The sequence below is a fragment of the Vigna unguiculata genome, chromosome 9 (assembly GCF_037176805.1).
Source record: "Vigna unguiculata cultivar grain cowpea cultivar isolate G323 ecotype 2 chromosome 9, ASM3717680v1, whole genome shotgun sequence".
Classification (NCBI taxonomy): Eukaryota; Viridiplantae; Streptophyta; class Magnoliopsida; order Fabales; family Fabaceae; genus Vigna; species Vigna unguiculata.
In genome coordinates this window covers 15329727-15345154 of record NC_140800.1, presented here as the reverse complement: position 1 = coordinate 15345154, position 15428 = coordinate 15329727, and the positions used below count along the sequence as shown (strand labels likewise).

At 33.1% G+C, this 15428-nt stretch overlaps 1 protein-coding gene across 1 annotated transcript; it reads right to left on the bottom strand.

Moving 5' to 3' along the window:
• Positions 1 to 1394: 1394 nt before the first annotated feature.
• LOC114164161 (Peptidase C78, ubiquitin fold modifier-specific peptidase 1/ 2) lies at positions 1395 to 13576 on the bottom strand. The gene is made up of 12 exons (XM_028048709.2): positions 12903 to 13576; positions 11380 to 11648; positions 11103 to 11190; positions 10820 to 10995; positions 10094 to 10184; positions 9800 to 9922; positions 9594 to 9641; positions 9437 to 9513; positions 5124 to 5212; positions 4731 to 4842; positions 4362 to 4464; positions 1395 to 1954 (listed from the first exon to the last, which is right to left on the bottom strand). The coding sequence occupies exons 1-12, from the start codon at positions 13435 to 13437 to the stop codon at positions 1725 to 1727; spliced, it is 1941 nt and encodes a 646-aa protein (XP_027904510.2). The 5' UTR covers positions 13438 to 13576; the 3' UTR covers positions 1395 to 1724.
• Between the last annotated feature and the right edge of the window lie 1852 nt (positions 13577 to 15428).

Below are 15428 nucleotides of genomic sequence, written 5' to 3'. Positions count from 1 at the left end.
ATTACATTTATTTTCTTTTAATCATATGTATTACACTTACTACTATTTACTACTTATTGTAAATACAACATATGCATATGAGAAGAAACAACCAATAAATACAACAATTCATATAGAAGTATTATTGGTTCTTTTAAAACATTGGGTGTTTATTAGGTTAAGATATTATTTAGCACACTCAATCAATACGATGAATTATTATATATTAGTAGAGATATGATGAATTATTATATTTTAAAAGTGGAGTCATATTATTTGGTCTCGTCGTGTGTAATGAAAATATTTTACTCCTAAATTTAAAATTTATTTAATATTAAACAATATTCTATAGTTGAAAATATCAATTTATAATATTTTTTAATTAACGTTATTAGAAAGTATTTCTCAGTCAAAATACTTGAAAGAAAATTGTAATTCATGTTGACAAGAAAATTTTCATTAAAATCTATCAATATACTTTTTAGTTAATCATAATTACTTTGACTCGTCAATTAATAGAAACAAGTTGCATCCTACTTTAATAGTTATGAAGACAATTGTCCCTACCAGAATTTATTTTTACTTAATATATACATAAATGTATAATAAGGTATTATTATACGATAGAAACTATAAATTATTTATTATTTTTAATGGTAAAAGTTAAAATAGCATATTATATATTTAATTAAATATTTACTCGTAAATTAATTTTAATACCATAAAAATTTATACATATTTCAAATGAGTAGAAGAAACTTGTATTTTTCACAAACTTACATATTTTACGTCATGAAATTATATTTCAATCAACATGTATAATGTTTTTGGGTAAATATAATCAACTACTTTAACTTTTATTCCTTTATTCCTTTACTTGTTTGGATTTTAAAACTTCATAGGATTACTTTTTTTAAGGTACTTAATAAAAATCTTGAGATTACTTTCCACCGACTTTTCAATAGTTATCAGCTTAAAATTTCTACCATAAATATCAATAAAAAAAAGTAACACCGATACATCAAGAAAAGCATTGATTAATATTGATTAAAAATAAGCTTCACCTGGATCAGGAAAAAATTAACTAAAACCTTAACTGAAAAATTATAACCTATATCATCCAAGAACATTTCCAATAATGTGGATAAATACCCCGGTTAAACTAATAACATCCCAACAAGATCAAATGAAAAAATAAAGTAGAAAGAAAGCATAGACGTAAAAATAATGAAAATAGAAATTTTTTAAAATTTTTATCTGTTAAAATAGAATTTAAAATTCTATTTACTGTCACAAATTGTTAAAATTTTGATTTCTTCTAAAATAATTTATCCAAACATGTTTTTGCTATAAAACATTTCATATCCTCTATGAAAAGAAATTATCCTCCAAAAAATTCTCCATCTAACTAAACATACTATAAAAGAAAACTTTATAACCATAAATCTGTTGTGAATAATTATACTTCTAAGCTTGACTGGACCTTAGATCCCAGACATGAGCAGGATTCCGATCATTGTGAATCGAATGACTTGAAAATGTATTTCACGAAAACGGAGTTAATCCCACATTCCTCCTTTCCCACGAAGAATACCTTTTGCCCAAGAATCAGCCCAATTACAGAACATTAATAATCCAAAAGTGAGGCAACGAATTACCAGAACTACATGTAACTAAGTGAAAAATTACTCTACATTGCAAGAAATAGGTATCCATTGGGAGCTCTCTGCAATAGAAGATAGGCCTCAGACCATGTTGGGTCTTTGGGGCAATAGTAGATTATAAAACTTATCATGCAAGAAGAAATTCTTTCCCTTGTTATCAACGGCCTTTTTCCACCCACACCATCCCCCATTCACTATTTTCTTTAGATCATCCGAACCTGTATAGTGGGGATCAAGTATTAAAAATGCACAGTCTCCACTTGATTCATTATAATCTACTCCCAAGAGTGTATATGCTAGTACACCACCACCTGCACTTAGAAACAAAATCATTATGAGAAATATAGTTACTCTTAGCCTCCCTGCCAAAAATTTCTAACAGCAGTACATAAATAAAACCTCACTGACTTGAATATGTAAATGAAAATATACTGCAGAGTTTAGAATTTCTATCCACCATACACAGAAGGTCAGACCAGATAAGCATAGAGAACCAAACCTTGATTCAAATCAAACTAACTGTATTTTGTAAGAATTTAAGTGAAATGGTATTTGGTTCAGTGAACTGGTGTATGAATGAAATACAAGCCTCTCTGTATTAATTGATTCAAACCTAGACACATTCTCACCAGTCTGTTCAATCCACTCTGACTCCTTTCTATTCCCCTCAATCGATATTATTGAGCTACAGAGCTAGTCAATGACAGCACCAGTCCCTCTGCCATCATTGAAGTCCTCATCATGTACTCGGGTCTATAGTCGTAGGCCCAAGAATAAGAAGCAGGATTGATTATTAATAGTATTTTGTTAGTTAGGATAGAATTGGAGGGGTATTAGGGGAATGCTTGATTCTGTTATATTTCCTTTTGTAACTGATTCTGTTAGAAAAGAGTGGGGTTGGTTATATTTTCCCTTTGTAAGAATATGGAGAATTATCGGGTGAACCCTCGCAATAGATATTTGGGTAGAGAGATTCATCTCTTGCATGCACCTCTGATACATACTGTATCATTGGAGCTCTCATTGAGAGAAGCTTGTCATTTGACGTACAAATACAAGAATGACTTCACATTGTCTTGACATCGATAAAACTGACCTCACAGCTATTAAGCTCAAGCTCCAGTCTCATGGAGCCTCCATTACTACCAAAAGTAGACCTCAAGTGGGGCTTCAACCAAATTCAAATGCCAAACGTGGACGTTCCCAAGACCTCTTTTCGAACTCATGAAGGACACTATAAATACCTTGTTATGCCTTCTGGGCTAGTTAATGCTTCAACCACATTCCGATCAACTCTGAACATGGTATTTTGTTTTACACGGTCTAGATCGGAGCATACATTTGTCCCATTTGCATGAAGTCTTGTGCTTGCTGGAAACACAATCCTTTGTAGCAAATGGGAAGAAATGTTCATTTGGCTTGTCCTCTACAAACTATCTAGGACATGTGGTCATTGCTCATGACCTTATCTTTAGTCGATGTGGGACTTCTAACAGAGTTCAAAAGAATTCTGGCAAGATCTAAACTGTTGTAGAGCAGCCACTCCCCACTGCTACTAAGGATGTGCAAGAATTCTTACAGCTTGCTAGTTATTATCGTAGGTTCATCCACGACTCTGAAAAAAATCACCTAACCTCTTACTGTTTTAACTAGAAGGATGAGTTTTCATCACCAGAGGCAGTGTTTGCTGTGCAAGATGGTGAAGACTCGACCCATTCTGCACAATGGCTTGTCCTTCAGAAGTCAACATGTTAAGGAAGCCACATGAGAGTCTGCAGCAACCACTCGTTCCAAGTTTCAAGATTTTAGCTTTGAGGACAAGGCTAATTCGGTTGGACAGGCTATTAATAGAAACCATTCCTCCAGGTGGAATAAGCCCATTCAGGTCTATAGTCATAGGCCCAAGAATAAGTTGGAGTTGGGATAATATAAGAGGGGTATTTGGGGAATGGTTGATTCTATCATATTTCCCTTCGTAAATGATTCTGTCAGAAGGGAGCGGGACTGGTTATATATTTTCCCTTTGTAAAATATGGAGGATTATTGGGTGAATCCTTGGAACAGATATTTGGGCAGAGAGATCCCTATCTTGCTTGGGAGAGCCCTGCTCTTTGGAAACTTCCCTTAGCTTTAGAATCTATTATTGTAATTCTCTAATTGCATGCACCTCTGATACATACCATATCAACACCATTCTCCACATCATTAACAAGTACAAGGATGAGGCAGCGTGCAGCACCCCTTTTTCATTTGTCTCTGCCAGGGCGAAAACATTGTCATGTTTACACCTGCCTATTCACTGGGACGATTCAATGAGTACCAGGCTGCAGTAGTGTCAACTGCTCTCATGCACTATACTATAGCTACTGTACTTTTGTGCCTGTAAGGAAGATTCTAACTTGAGGAACAAGGAATAGATAGGGTTCCACATTGCTGAGCTATTATTTTGCAGAACACGGCAGCTTCACAGGGCAAAAAGTGTCCAAACATAGTAAGGATTCTGACCAATTTTAAGAGAGAGCACATTCATTCATCTGTTTATAATGTTAGTGAAATAGGATTACTGACAAACTGTTACAAAAAACTAATCCAGGTTCTTCAACTGTTTTAAAATGTTTGGTTCACAGTATGGTCAGTTCTTTGGACAAGGCTATATCATATAGGGAAATGCCATATATAAATGGAAAATAAAAGAAAAAAGTGACATAATTTACTGACCAATCATAACTGGTGTATTTTGGTTCTCAAAGTGCACTGCTAGCTCTCTACATTTTTCCGGCAGCTCAGATCCAGATCTAACATTGATGACTTTGCATGTAACCTGTTAAATCACCCAATAAAAATATTGAGAACTCAATTAGACTCGCAAGAAATACATATTTCATGCACTTTGTTCAGTAATGGATAAAGAATTTAGACTCGAGTCTTCTTTGAGGGCTCAACATATATTGTTCTCATTTTAGTCAAAGAACCATAAGCACAATGTCCAGTCGGACTTTGGGCCCAAAAGCCTAGCTGCATCTAGATACAGTTTAATAATAAATATAAACTTGATCATTAAGAAATCCTAAGCTGAGCAACACTTACACCCAAAAGTTTGTCCAAAACAAAGCTCAATTCAATTGCACCGATCCATTCTCTTGATCCAATAAAAGAAGGGTCTTTATCACCAATCTCAACAAGTGTTTGCTGTATTTCCCTGAGAAAGTTGTAGGTTTGACCAGTTCAATCATGATCTTGCACAATGACAAAACAAGATTTTGCTCGGCACAAGTGAACTTCAGCAAGACTTACTGATTCATCAAATTTCCCATTTAAATGAAAAACAAAATGACTCTTTATATAACCAATTAAATAATACATTGCACAATAAAAATAAAAATGTCACAAAATTTTGAACCTGAAGTGACAAATAATGAAAGAAATTATATATTCCCTTGAAATAAAATTCACGATCAGACGAGAGTAAAATGTAAATACCTATGAGAAGGAACTTCTATGGACGTGTAGTTTTGAAGTCTGAACCATGAAATAATAGTCTGGAGAGAGCGGTATGCACAACCCCATCCCTAGGAAAATCAATTTTAGGGATTTAGTTAATGATATTACAAGAAAATTGAGATATTTTGTTCTAATGATATCTGCAATTTGCAAGTATGTAAACATAATGATGTTTTGTCATGTCCTTCCTTGACTAGACAAGAAGTCACACGCAGTAACTGGTGCATAACCGCACATAGCTTGATTAGTTTTAAGCCAAATAAAACAAGACTTAGTAAGCATGATTAGTCTTCTGTTGAACTAAGTAACAGTTTTAGGGATTTAGTTAATGATATTACAAGAAAATTGAGATATTTTGTTCTAATGATATCCGCAATTTGCAAGTATGTAAACATAATGATGTTTTGTCATGTCCTTCCTGGACTAGACAAGAAGTCACACGCAGTACCTGGTGCATAAGCGCACATAGCTTGATTAGTCTTAAGCAAAATAAAACAAGACTTAGTAAGCATGATTAGTCTTCTGTTGAACTAAGTAACAAAGTTCTTCTTTCGTATGTTATAAGATGACTGGCTCTCTGCCAGATCAGCATAGTAGTTTCTGAGTTAGTTAAGCTGTTGTTAATTGTTGCCAGCTCAGTAAAGTTAGTTCTCAGTTAGTAAAGCTGTTGCTAACTATTGCCAGCTCAACAAAATTTGTTAGAGCATCTCCACCCGATAACCTTTCTTTTTTCTTGAAATAGAGGAAAGGATTACCAACTCAAGGAAAGACAAAAAAAGCCAAGTTTATGTTTCCACAATTTGCATTCCTTGTGCAGCTACACATGAGATGGCCTTAGTTTTCCTTTTGTTGTCTCCTTTCAGTTTTTATCAGCAAAGAAAAATGGTATATTAATGTTGCTGGATATTGATAATATTGAATGAAAACTGTTAAACTATAGGAGAGAGAGACATTGAGAAGAAAACATGTTTCTGATACAGCACAAATGCTTTATTTATATTGAGAAAACAATATCAAATACAATAAATATAGAGATTTGATATCCTCTATTAATAAAAAAATGATACGGGAATAAATAAAAAGTTCCTAGTATTATTAAGGATCTGCACCTTATTTCTATAATTATAACACTCCTCAGTTGGAGCACATAAATCGTTTGTGTCCAACTTGCTACAGATATGATTGATCCTTGGTTCTCTTAGTGACTTGGTGAATATGTTGTTGAAAGGGGAGCTTGTTCAACTCAAGTGAAGATGGTTTTGATGATGTCTAAGGCTATGCATCATGTGCATCACTGGTTTAGGATTAGTCTTGATTTTCTAGTTTGTGCATTAGATGTTGTAGATCAAGAATTACATGTAAAACAAGCTTGAATTGGATTAAATCAGCTATCAAACTTTTGAATGTGTCAAAAGCAGAACTCGTAAATGGATTAAATACTTACCTAATAGATTATATGAAGGCACTGCACTGATGCAGTGAAAATACACTCAAGATAATCTATTAGGTAAATACCTAATCCATTAATTACTGCAGCAGAACTTTGGTATAAAAACAGTTTTGAAATCAGTTTTAAAAGAGAGAGAAAAAATAACTGAATTACATAGAAACGAACTGAGAGACTTCTTTTTCTGAGATCAAGATACACAGAGTTCTTGTGCTTTATTGGGAGATCATTCAATGGGACATTCAAGAAGATTGATGGTGGATTCAACCTTGATGGGTCAAGCTTGGATCTAGGATCAAGTGACAAATCTGCATATCCACTAGATGTATTCGTTCCTTGCTTCTTTCTTATTGTATTTTTGTTCATAGTTGATTCATTGTGTAAAGTGAAGATCTAGGTGCAATTGTGTGGACGCATTGCATCTAGGGGGAGTTCTTGATTTGTAGATCAAGCTCCTTAGTCTTTAGGGTCTTGAATTATATAGATGCTCTTGTAATTCTTATAATTCTATTGATTTAGTGGAATCCTCCTAAGTGGGTTACTTAGGAGAAAACTGGATGTAGATTCATTTTGAATCGAACCAGTATAAAAATTGTTGTGTTCTTTGTTTCTCTCATCTTTTATGCCTTTCTTAATTGTTTTAATCAGTCCATTAATACAGAACTGGAAAACTGGTTGTTTGGGGTCATAAAGATTAAAGAAACATTCAAGATTCATTTAAAATCAGTAAAAGATTCAATAACCACTTCACCCCCTCTCTTGGTTGGGTTATATTAGATAGATTTGTTTTAACATATGTCAGCCAAGGGTTCACTAGAGCTGAGAAATCTAGTAGAGATGTATCTAAAGTCCAGCTTTGACCATGTTAAATAACAATCTACCTCTATATATTTGATCCTCAAACTACCTTTTTCAAAACTATGCTGGCCGGATAGACCTAATATCTCATGATTTTTTTTTCATGAGTAAACCTTTCTCTCAGGTTCGAGTGCACTGTTCTGGCAATCATTGGTGAGCACATGGCTGGGATGTGTCAAGCCAATCTATCCAACCATAAACCTCCTCTGATGCAACCCTAACCCTAAGGTAGGGCTCCATCCGTGTTCACTTAAATGGTTCAATCTAATTTTCTCTCTCCTAATTATTTTATTTTATTCTAGATTGCAAGAAAAAAAATGTGTCTTCCAGCAACCAACCAACATTCATAACAGATTTCCCATCTTTTCTATTTAAGAAGATGGCGAGTCTAACTATTTAACTTGGGCTCCAATCTCACTACAATTGCTAAATTTGTTCCTACAGAAGAAGTTGAACAAGGAATGAAGATTCATAACATGTTACCCCATACGAAAGAAGGAGGCATTAAGTTGAAACCATGTGTTTCTAAAACAATACAGATGCTTTATTTATATTGAGAAAAATAAATAAAGGAAATTTGATATTCTCTAATAATAAAGATATGATGTTGGCATATATAAAAATATTCCTAATATTACATATATAATCTAGATATTCCTAATTATTAAGGATCTGAGTCTTATTTCTATAATTATAACAAAAACGATTTACATACATATTTTCCTTTTATGCATAACTAGTTGGTTACATGACATTCAATACCCTATTGCACATAAACGTAAAGTAAGCAGCTTTTTGTGTCTCTGTTTATAGAATCCAAGCACCCATAACACCCTATCCCAACGAATCACAATTACATACAAGAGAACCTGAAAGGAAACCAGCAAGGAAATGCCAAGAATCCAACATTCCGAATTTCTCATTCATAGTTTCATAGACTATTATAAACAAGCACCAAACTATTAATAGACTAGTTCAATTTTGTTTTTTATTATTATTTTTTGCACATAAATAATTTCAGACCATAATTTGGTTTCAAATAATTTCTCCCCTATCGCTATCCAAACCATAATTTTCAACTCCTTAAACAAGATTAGGTTAATCAGATAATATCAAACCAGTCAGCAATAAAGAAAATGTTTGTGTCCACACAGATGTGTAATTTAAATTGAGCACAAGAAAAAGATGACATGTATTTAATGAACATGTAACAACCATTACTGCATTTTAATGTCACTCTATACATGCTGGAAAAGCTCCAAAAATTTCTATGGTTGTTTGTAAACAACCCTCGGTTGGTTATGTTAAATGCAACGTGATGGGGCAACTCATGGGAATACTGTATTTGCAGCTGAGCTGCTATTTTTGGAGGTACCAAAGGGGAATAAATAGGTGGCTTCTCTTCATATCGCGGTATTGATGGTACTCTAAAGGCTGAAATTATTGGTGCTATCCTTGGCATAGAATTAGCTGTGGTTCAGGGTTGGACTTCTTTATGACTTCAAAGTGATTCCATATTAGTGGTTGCATCCAGCACTAATCCTAATATTGTTCTTTGGTGCTTTCAAGGAAGATGGAACTGTTCCTTGGCCATCAGGTATTGTTTAAATTTTAAAATCTCTCGTATTTTTAAAGTAGGTAACAAATGTGTTAATAGATTAGCTAGTTTGTCGGTGAATTTGAAACAAGAGTTTCTTTGGTTTGAAAATATGCCTACTTGTTTGAAGCTAGATATTTTAGAAATAGGTTTGGTTTACCCAAATTTAGATATTATTGATTGCATGGGCTTGGGTTTGTCCTCGCATGTTATTTTGTATCCTTGCTTTTTCTTTCGCTTTTTTAATAATATATCATCATGGAGCATATGATTGTTGAGGTATGAAGTGTCAACCTAATTGGAATATCGTATTCTCATAATGGTGTTATCTTGATTGATGCCTTCACTTAAAAAAAAAAAACCACTACTGAGCAGAAGAATTGCAATTACCGAATCATTATATCCTTCGTGAAGATAATGGAAGTATTCATAGGAACCTTGAACAAGGGAAACAGTTCCCCCAGTAACTGCATAAACCACAACCATTTCAAATGAGACAAAGAAGAAATACATTTAGAATGAGAAACAGACCAGAAGAGCAACTTACCACCGCTACTTGGAATCCCAAAGTGGACATCTCTGAGCAAAGTTGAACCTAGTATTCCCAATAAATATTAAGAAACTTAGAGCATATGACATATTTTAAGGAGTTAGTATAAGAAAATACAACCTGAAAAGAGGCAGTTGCAATCTTAATCCTTAGAGCATCAATACAACAACATAAAGAGCAACTCATTCAAGTGTATATATTACCTTTCTGCAGAGAGACCATATCATTGCTCTTCAATTTCGAAAAATCCAAGGCGTTAGAAATTCTTAAAAGGGGACGATCATAGGGTAATCCCAACCTTGAGTGCAGGGATCTCCTAACTTCAACTGCATAAATCATGAACACCTCATAAATAACTAATACTAACATGCGCAGGTCATAAATGATAAAGTAGATTGGAAAAACCCTAATGTTATAGTATAGTTTTTTCTATACTTTCAAATGACAAGTATATTGTAAAAGAATTATCCTATCTATTTTAGAGTTCAACAGCATACCTTGCTTCAGTTCTGTCTCCCCAAAACTTAGTTCATAGAAAACAGTTATTGGATGCAGAATACCAGGAGGACTAAAGTGATAAGATTTTAGCTGACAAATAAATAAATTGCTAGTCAATCAAAAGAACAATGAGTACTAAGCACAGTGAAAATATATCTTTATTATGAAACAACAATAACTAAATTAAATAATAAAATTTCACAGAAATAAAATCAATTTCTTTTGTCACTAATAATCATTAATAATCATTATGGTGTTTTGCAAAACAAGGTAATATTTTTTTCATACCACACTTTCACTATGAGAAAATATGCAAATTATATCATTAGTATCTCACATCAATGTATATTAATTTCTAATTTTTTCATTTGCAAAATCAATCCTTAGTACCTATCAAAGGTGATGAGTCTGGTTCTTTCTAACCATTAAATCTAGAAATATTCATCCTGGTGCATTACAGCCCATATTGAATTGAAATTATCACTTTCACAGGTGAGTTGTAGTATACAAAGAAATAATGCACATATTTGAGAGTATATTACTATATTTTCAAGAGAAAAGCAAAAAAATTCATTTGAAACTGTAATGATAGGATTGGGGAATGACAATAAGTCATTGTACATGCATTAACTATAGAAGGATGATCTTCTAGAGAATTGGAATCACCGTGGAATTTAGAACCATAGAAAGCTTATGTAACTGGAAAAATGAATCCATATTCTCACCTGGGGATGTCGGGCCAAAAGGTTGGGCAACATTAACTTCTGCACTATATTTAACTGGTCAACTAAACCAGGTACGATTAAACTTGAAACTGCATATTTTAGTGGAAGCTCCCTGGAAGAATAGCAGAGTACATCTAGCTTAATATCCACAACAAGGAGTCTAGCTTCATCCTCAACTGAAAGCAATTATTCCACTTCAAATAAGAAAAGCTACAAACAAAAAGTAAATCATATTTTTCAATGAGAATATACTGGACATCAAATACAATCCACTAATCTTGACCTGGAGAGTATTCTGCAACAGGCACAGTAGAAGCTGATGATGTCCCGAAGCTATTAAATAGAACACTAACTTGAATAGTATCTGCATTCTAAGAAGATAAAAATTTCACAAAATGGGCAATGGTAGTCATTTGACTATTCATTAAGTACATGACAAAGGGAAAAAAATAAAGACAGATAAAAAGAAAAATCACAAATACTATCAGAAAATATATGAAAAAACCAAAAAGTTGAAAAGAAAATGGGAGAAGATAAAAAACAATTATAACACTTGTTACCTCTGCAGAAAAAACTGGTGAGCCTGCTTTACTGCCAATGGAAAAGTATGAACATGATAGTGAGCTTGCATCGAAGCCATCATCATCCTCAGCCAAAGTCTTGATCTTGGAGAGGTCTGCATAAAAGTCTAATTGTACACCTCTAATTATGACAGGAAGAGGTATATCCTGAGAGGTTTTCTTTGTTGTTTCTAACATGTACACAGCCTGAGGGTCTTTTAACTTGGCAATAACAGCTTCAGCAGTCTGTACATATGCCTTCTCAACATCTGCAGAACAAATTTGTCCAGAATTTATGGCATTTAGAACAAAGTGATAGTGATGATAGATGTATCTTGGATAATTCCCAACTATCTAGACGTTTTCCTGTGAATCTGAACACTAAAACGTACCCAAATTCTATTACATCACTTCTTGACTCATAGCAGTTATGTCAAATTCATATTTCTACTGTGAATCTCTAATTTCACTGTCCACTGTTCCTCTGTAACCCAATATTTTTTGGTTTCTTTAAAATATTGTTGTATAGAATCTTGAGCTCAAATTAAAGTCTTTCCAACTAGAAATTTCATTGTAGATCACAGCTAGAGTCCTGTGTTGAACAACTTCCATCAACAAAGGTAAAACTTTGCAACTCTCTTGCGGCCTTTACTTTTCTCAACACAAGACAGTTAGCGGAATTTGAACGTGGTATTCTGCCCAATCACTACATTGCACCTCTGTATTCTTCACTTTTCTCACAAAGCCTCCTGCTTTTTTCTTAGGTCTAATCCCTACCGTTGTCAATCATAGACTAATCCCCAAAGGTGTAGAGTGCTATTTATAGGACAACTCCTCTACCTACATATGCTTCTCAAATCAAACGATTAGAGATCAAACCCGTCACATGCTTAAAGAGGATAGCGGTATGTAAACTTAAGGGCCCGAACTACTCGCACCTTGTGAATAATCCCCACTTTGTTTAATAATAGGGCTATGAGAAATGGTTTGTAAACATAAGGACATCTAAGGAGACGTCAAGAAGAACTCGGGAGGACTCTATTTAGACTTATCCGACTAGACCAATCATTCATGCATCTATTTGGTTAAGGACATGTTTAAACGAGCTTCTGTATGTATAAGCATTTCTAGAGGAAAAAAAAATAAGAAAAAAAAAATGAAAAATGAACTTTGTCATAATCTAAAATTAGCTTATTTATAAGTTAAAAAAAAAAATTGGATAAGACAATTTTAGCTAATGAAAAAACTAATTTCAGTTTTTTTCTATTTTTATTTTTTGTAAGTGTTTAGTTCAAACATTAAACTTCAAAGTGGCATATAATCTTCTTATAAGCTCCTCTTAAACCCGAATGCAAACCTAAAGTGAAATCAGGAACTTACAAAGTACAACATTGTGACTCTGATTAATAATAACGAAAGTTAAATCTAAAAGGACTATTCAGTTGCAGCAGAGATTATGTTTCTGCAAATATCAACCTCTTTCACTGAACCAGAGAAAGAGCACGAGAATAAGGAATACCTACCGGTTGGATTTTTGAGAGCATAATAGAGTGGCAACTTAATCGGAAGCTCACAGCGAAGCAGGCAACCATTCTCCCACAAACACTTCTCCGAATCCCGTTCCTCTATTACCGATGGAACAGCCTCAAGGCTCGTTGCATTCCCACTCTCAGAGACAAAAAACCGCAGGTCGCCAGAATCTGAACCGCAAACAGCTCCAATCACCGGGCGATCTGTTCCTTCCCCATAGAGAAGTTTCCGCAATGAACGTGCGGCGTCCACGGCCGCACGAGCGTCGGATTCCTTGCCGGAGGCTACGGCTCCGATGAGTTCAAAGCCTCTAGGGAGTAGTGTGCTCAGGTCCTCCGATTCCTTGGGTAAATCGGGCGAGGAGGAGGAGGGGAGAGAGTGGATACATCGGAGAAAGGAAGCGACGGTGAGCGGCGGGAGGAACGGGGATCCAACGAGCCAGAAATGGATTCCAGGGTCGGATCCTTTGGTGGTGAGTTGCTTCGGGCGGCATAGCAGTCTGACAGCACGGTGATTATCATCAGCCATCGAAATTGTCTTTGTTTTCTGCCTCCAATTCCAATTCCAATTCAACGAAACGATGGAATTGGGGGAAACGGCTTCTCTTTTCACTTGAAACGGTACGAACAAGGATGAGTCTTCATGGTCAGTTATGTTTTGTTGGCTTAAGGGCGGACCTTGGATTAATAAAAAGAAATAGAGTTTTAAATAAATAATGAAGAATAATAGAAAAAAATATACTTTTAATTTAAAAATTAATTTCATTAATTTTTGTTCATATCTAAAACAATTAAATATGTCTAATGGTTATACGTGTATTTATTAAAAAACTAATATTAATAAACAATAAATTTGAAATAAATAAAAATTTAAAATTTATAAAATAAAATCAAAAGGTGAAAGATTGCATATTAACTTATAATTTTACCTTTAACATAGTTTACTAAATAAAAGTTATACACGTAATCAATTACAGAGTTTAAACAAAATTAATCAAATTAAATTTTTTGTATCAAAATTGTAAAAAAATTAATTTTTTATTTTAGATTTAACTATAAAGTAAAATTCTCTAAATATATTTTTGAAAATAATTATAAATATGAGTACTATTTATTAAGTGACAAAAATAACTAAAAAAATAAAACAATGAGTCAAATTAGTCATTCATATATAACATTCATAATTTTATTTATTTATTTTCTTCTAAGTAAATTTAGTTAGTATTTAATGTGGTTCTTTAATTTTATTTTATTTTTTGTCCTCAATTTTCATTCTTCATTTATTTATAAGGAACAAATGTAATTCATTATATTAATAGGGTGATAACACCGTTTGATAAATTATAATGTATTATTATTTCGAACTTTTTTTTTTTTAAGGTTTTTGTTTAAGTTCTCTTTTTTTCTTTTTTCACCTTATATCATCTCGTTACCTTCTTGATCATCCATTCTTTTCCACTACTACTTTTATTGTCTTAAGAGTTTGGAGATCATTGTCTAGTTGGTGATGTATTTTTTGGTGGAGAATTACACCAATTAGAGCATAATTATATTTACTTTATGATTTAAACATTTTTTTTCTCTTAATCGAGTGAGGTGTGGTTGTGTACGCAGGGTAAAGAAAAGAAATTCTAAGAGTGTGTTTACATGTAATGATTTTATAAATATGATGATTTGCGAAGACGAATTTCATATTTTTATTCGTATTTGCATGAAAGAATTTGAATAGATATGAAGAGATGAATTTGAGAGTGATCAGCCAAATCTTATCTCTTAAAAAATGTGAAGATTTATAATGATATATGTTAATTTTACCATTATAACCTTATGAGTGCCTTCAATTGCCATTAAATCCAAGGCATTTTAAATGAAGTTGTGAGGTTGGGAGGTGGTACTCTTTCTCTAATAGTGCTCTCTTTTGTTTTGGTGGTCGTGTTGTAGGTGAATAATAAAACTTGCATCGAGAGCATTGTGAGAGTTGTAGAAGTGATGAAGTTTGTGTTGCCTTATCTCCTATCCATGTAAACAAATGTCCTATTGAGGTTACGTGGGTGTGGGAGGGGAGGAATCAGTTATTCGATTCCTTTAGTATCTATAACAATCAATATACAAAGATGATTCCTCTTTTATATTCACATTTCAAAATACCAATTTTACCCTTTAAAATATAATTATTTATAATTTTTTTTTAAATTGACCATTACTTTTACAAATATTTTTATATAAAATCGTTTATCTCTGCTCTTCTTTTTTTCTCTATTTATCAACCATTATTCTCTCATCTTTTCTTATATATTTCACTTTATTTTTAATAAATATAATTTTATTTTATATATTAACTTAATAATATTACATTATCATCACCTACTAATATAATCACGTATATTTAAAAAATGCATACACACAGGCGCGACAGTGCATGTGTGTACGCTAGTATATTATAATTAGAATTATATATATATATATATATATATATATATATAATAATAATAATATGACAATATATTATATATAATAATA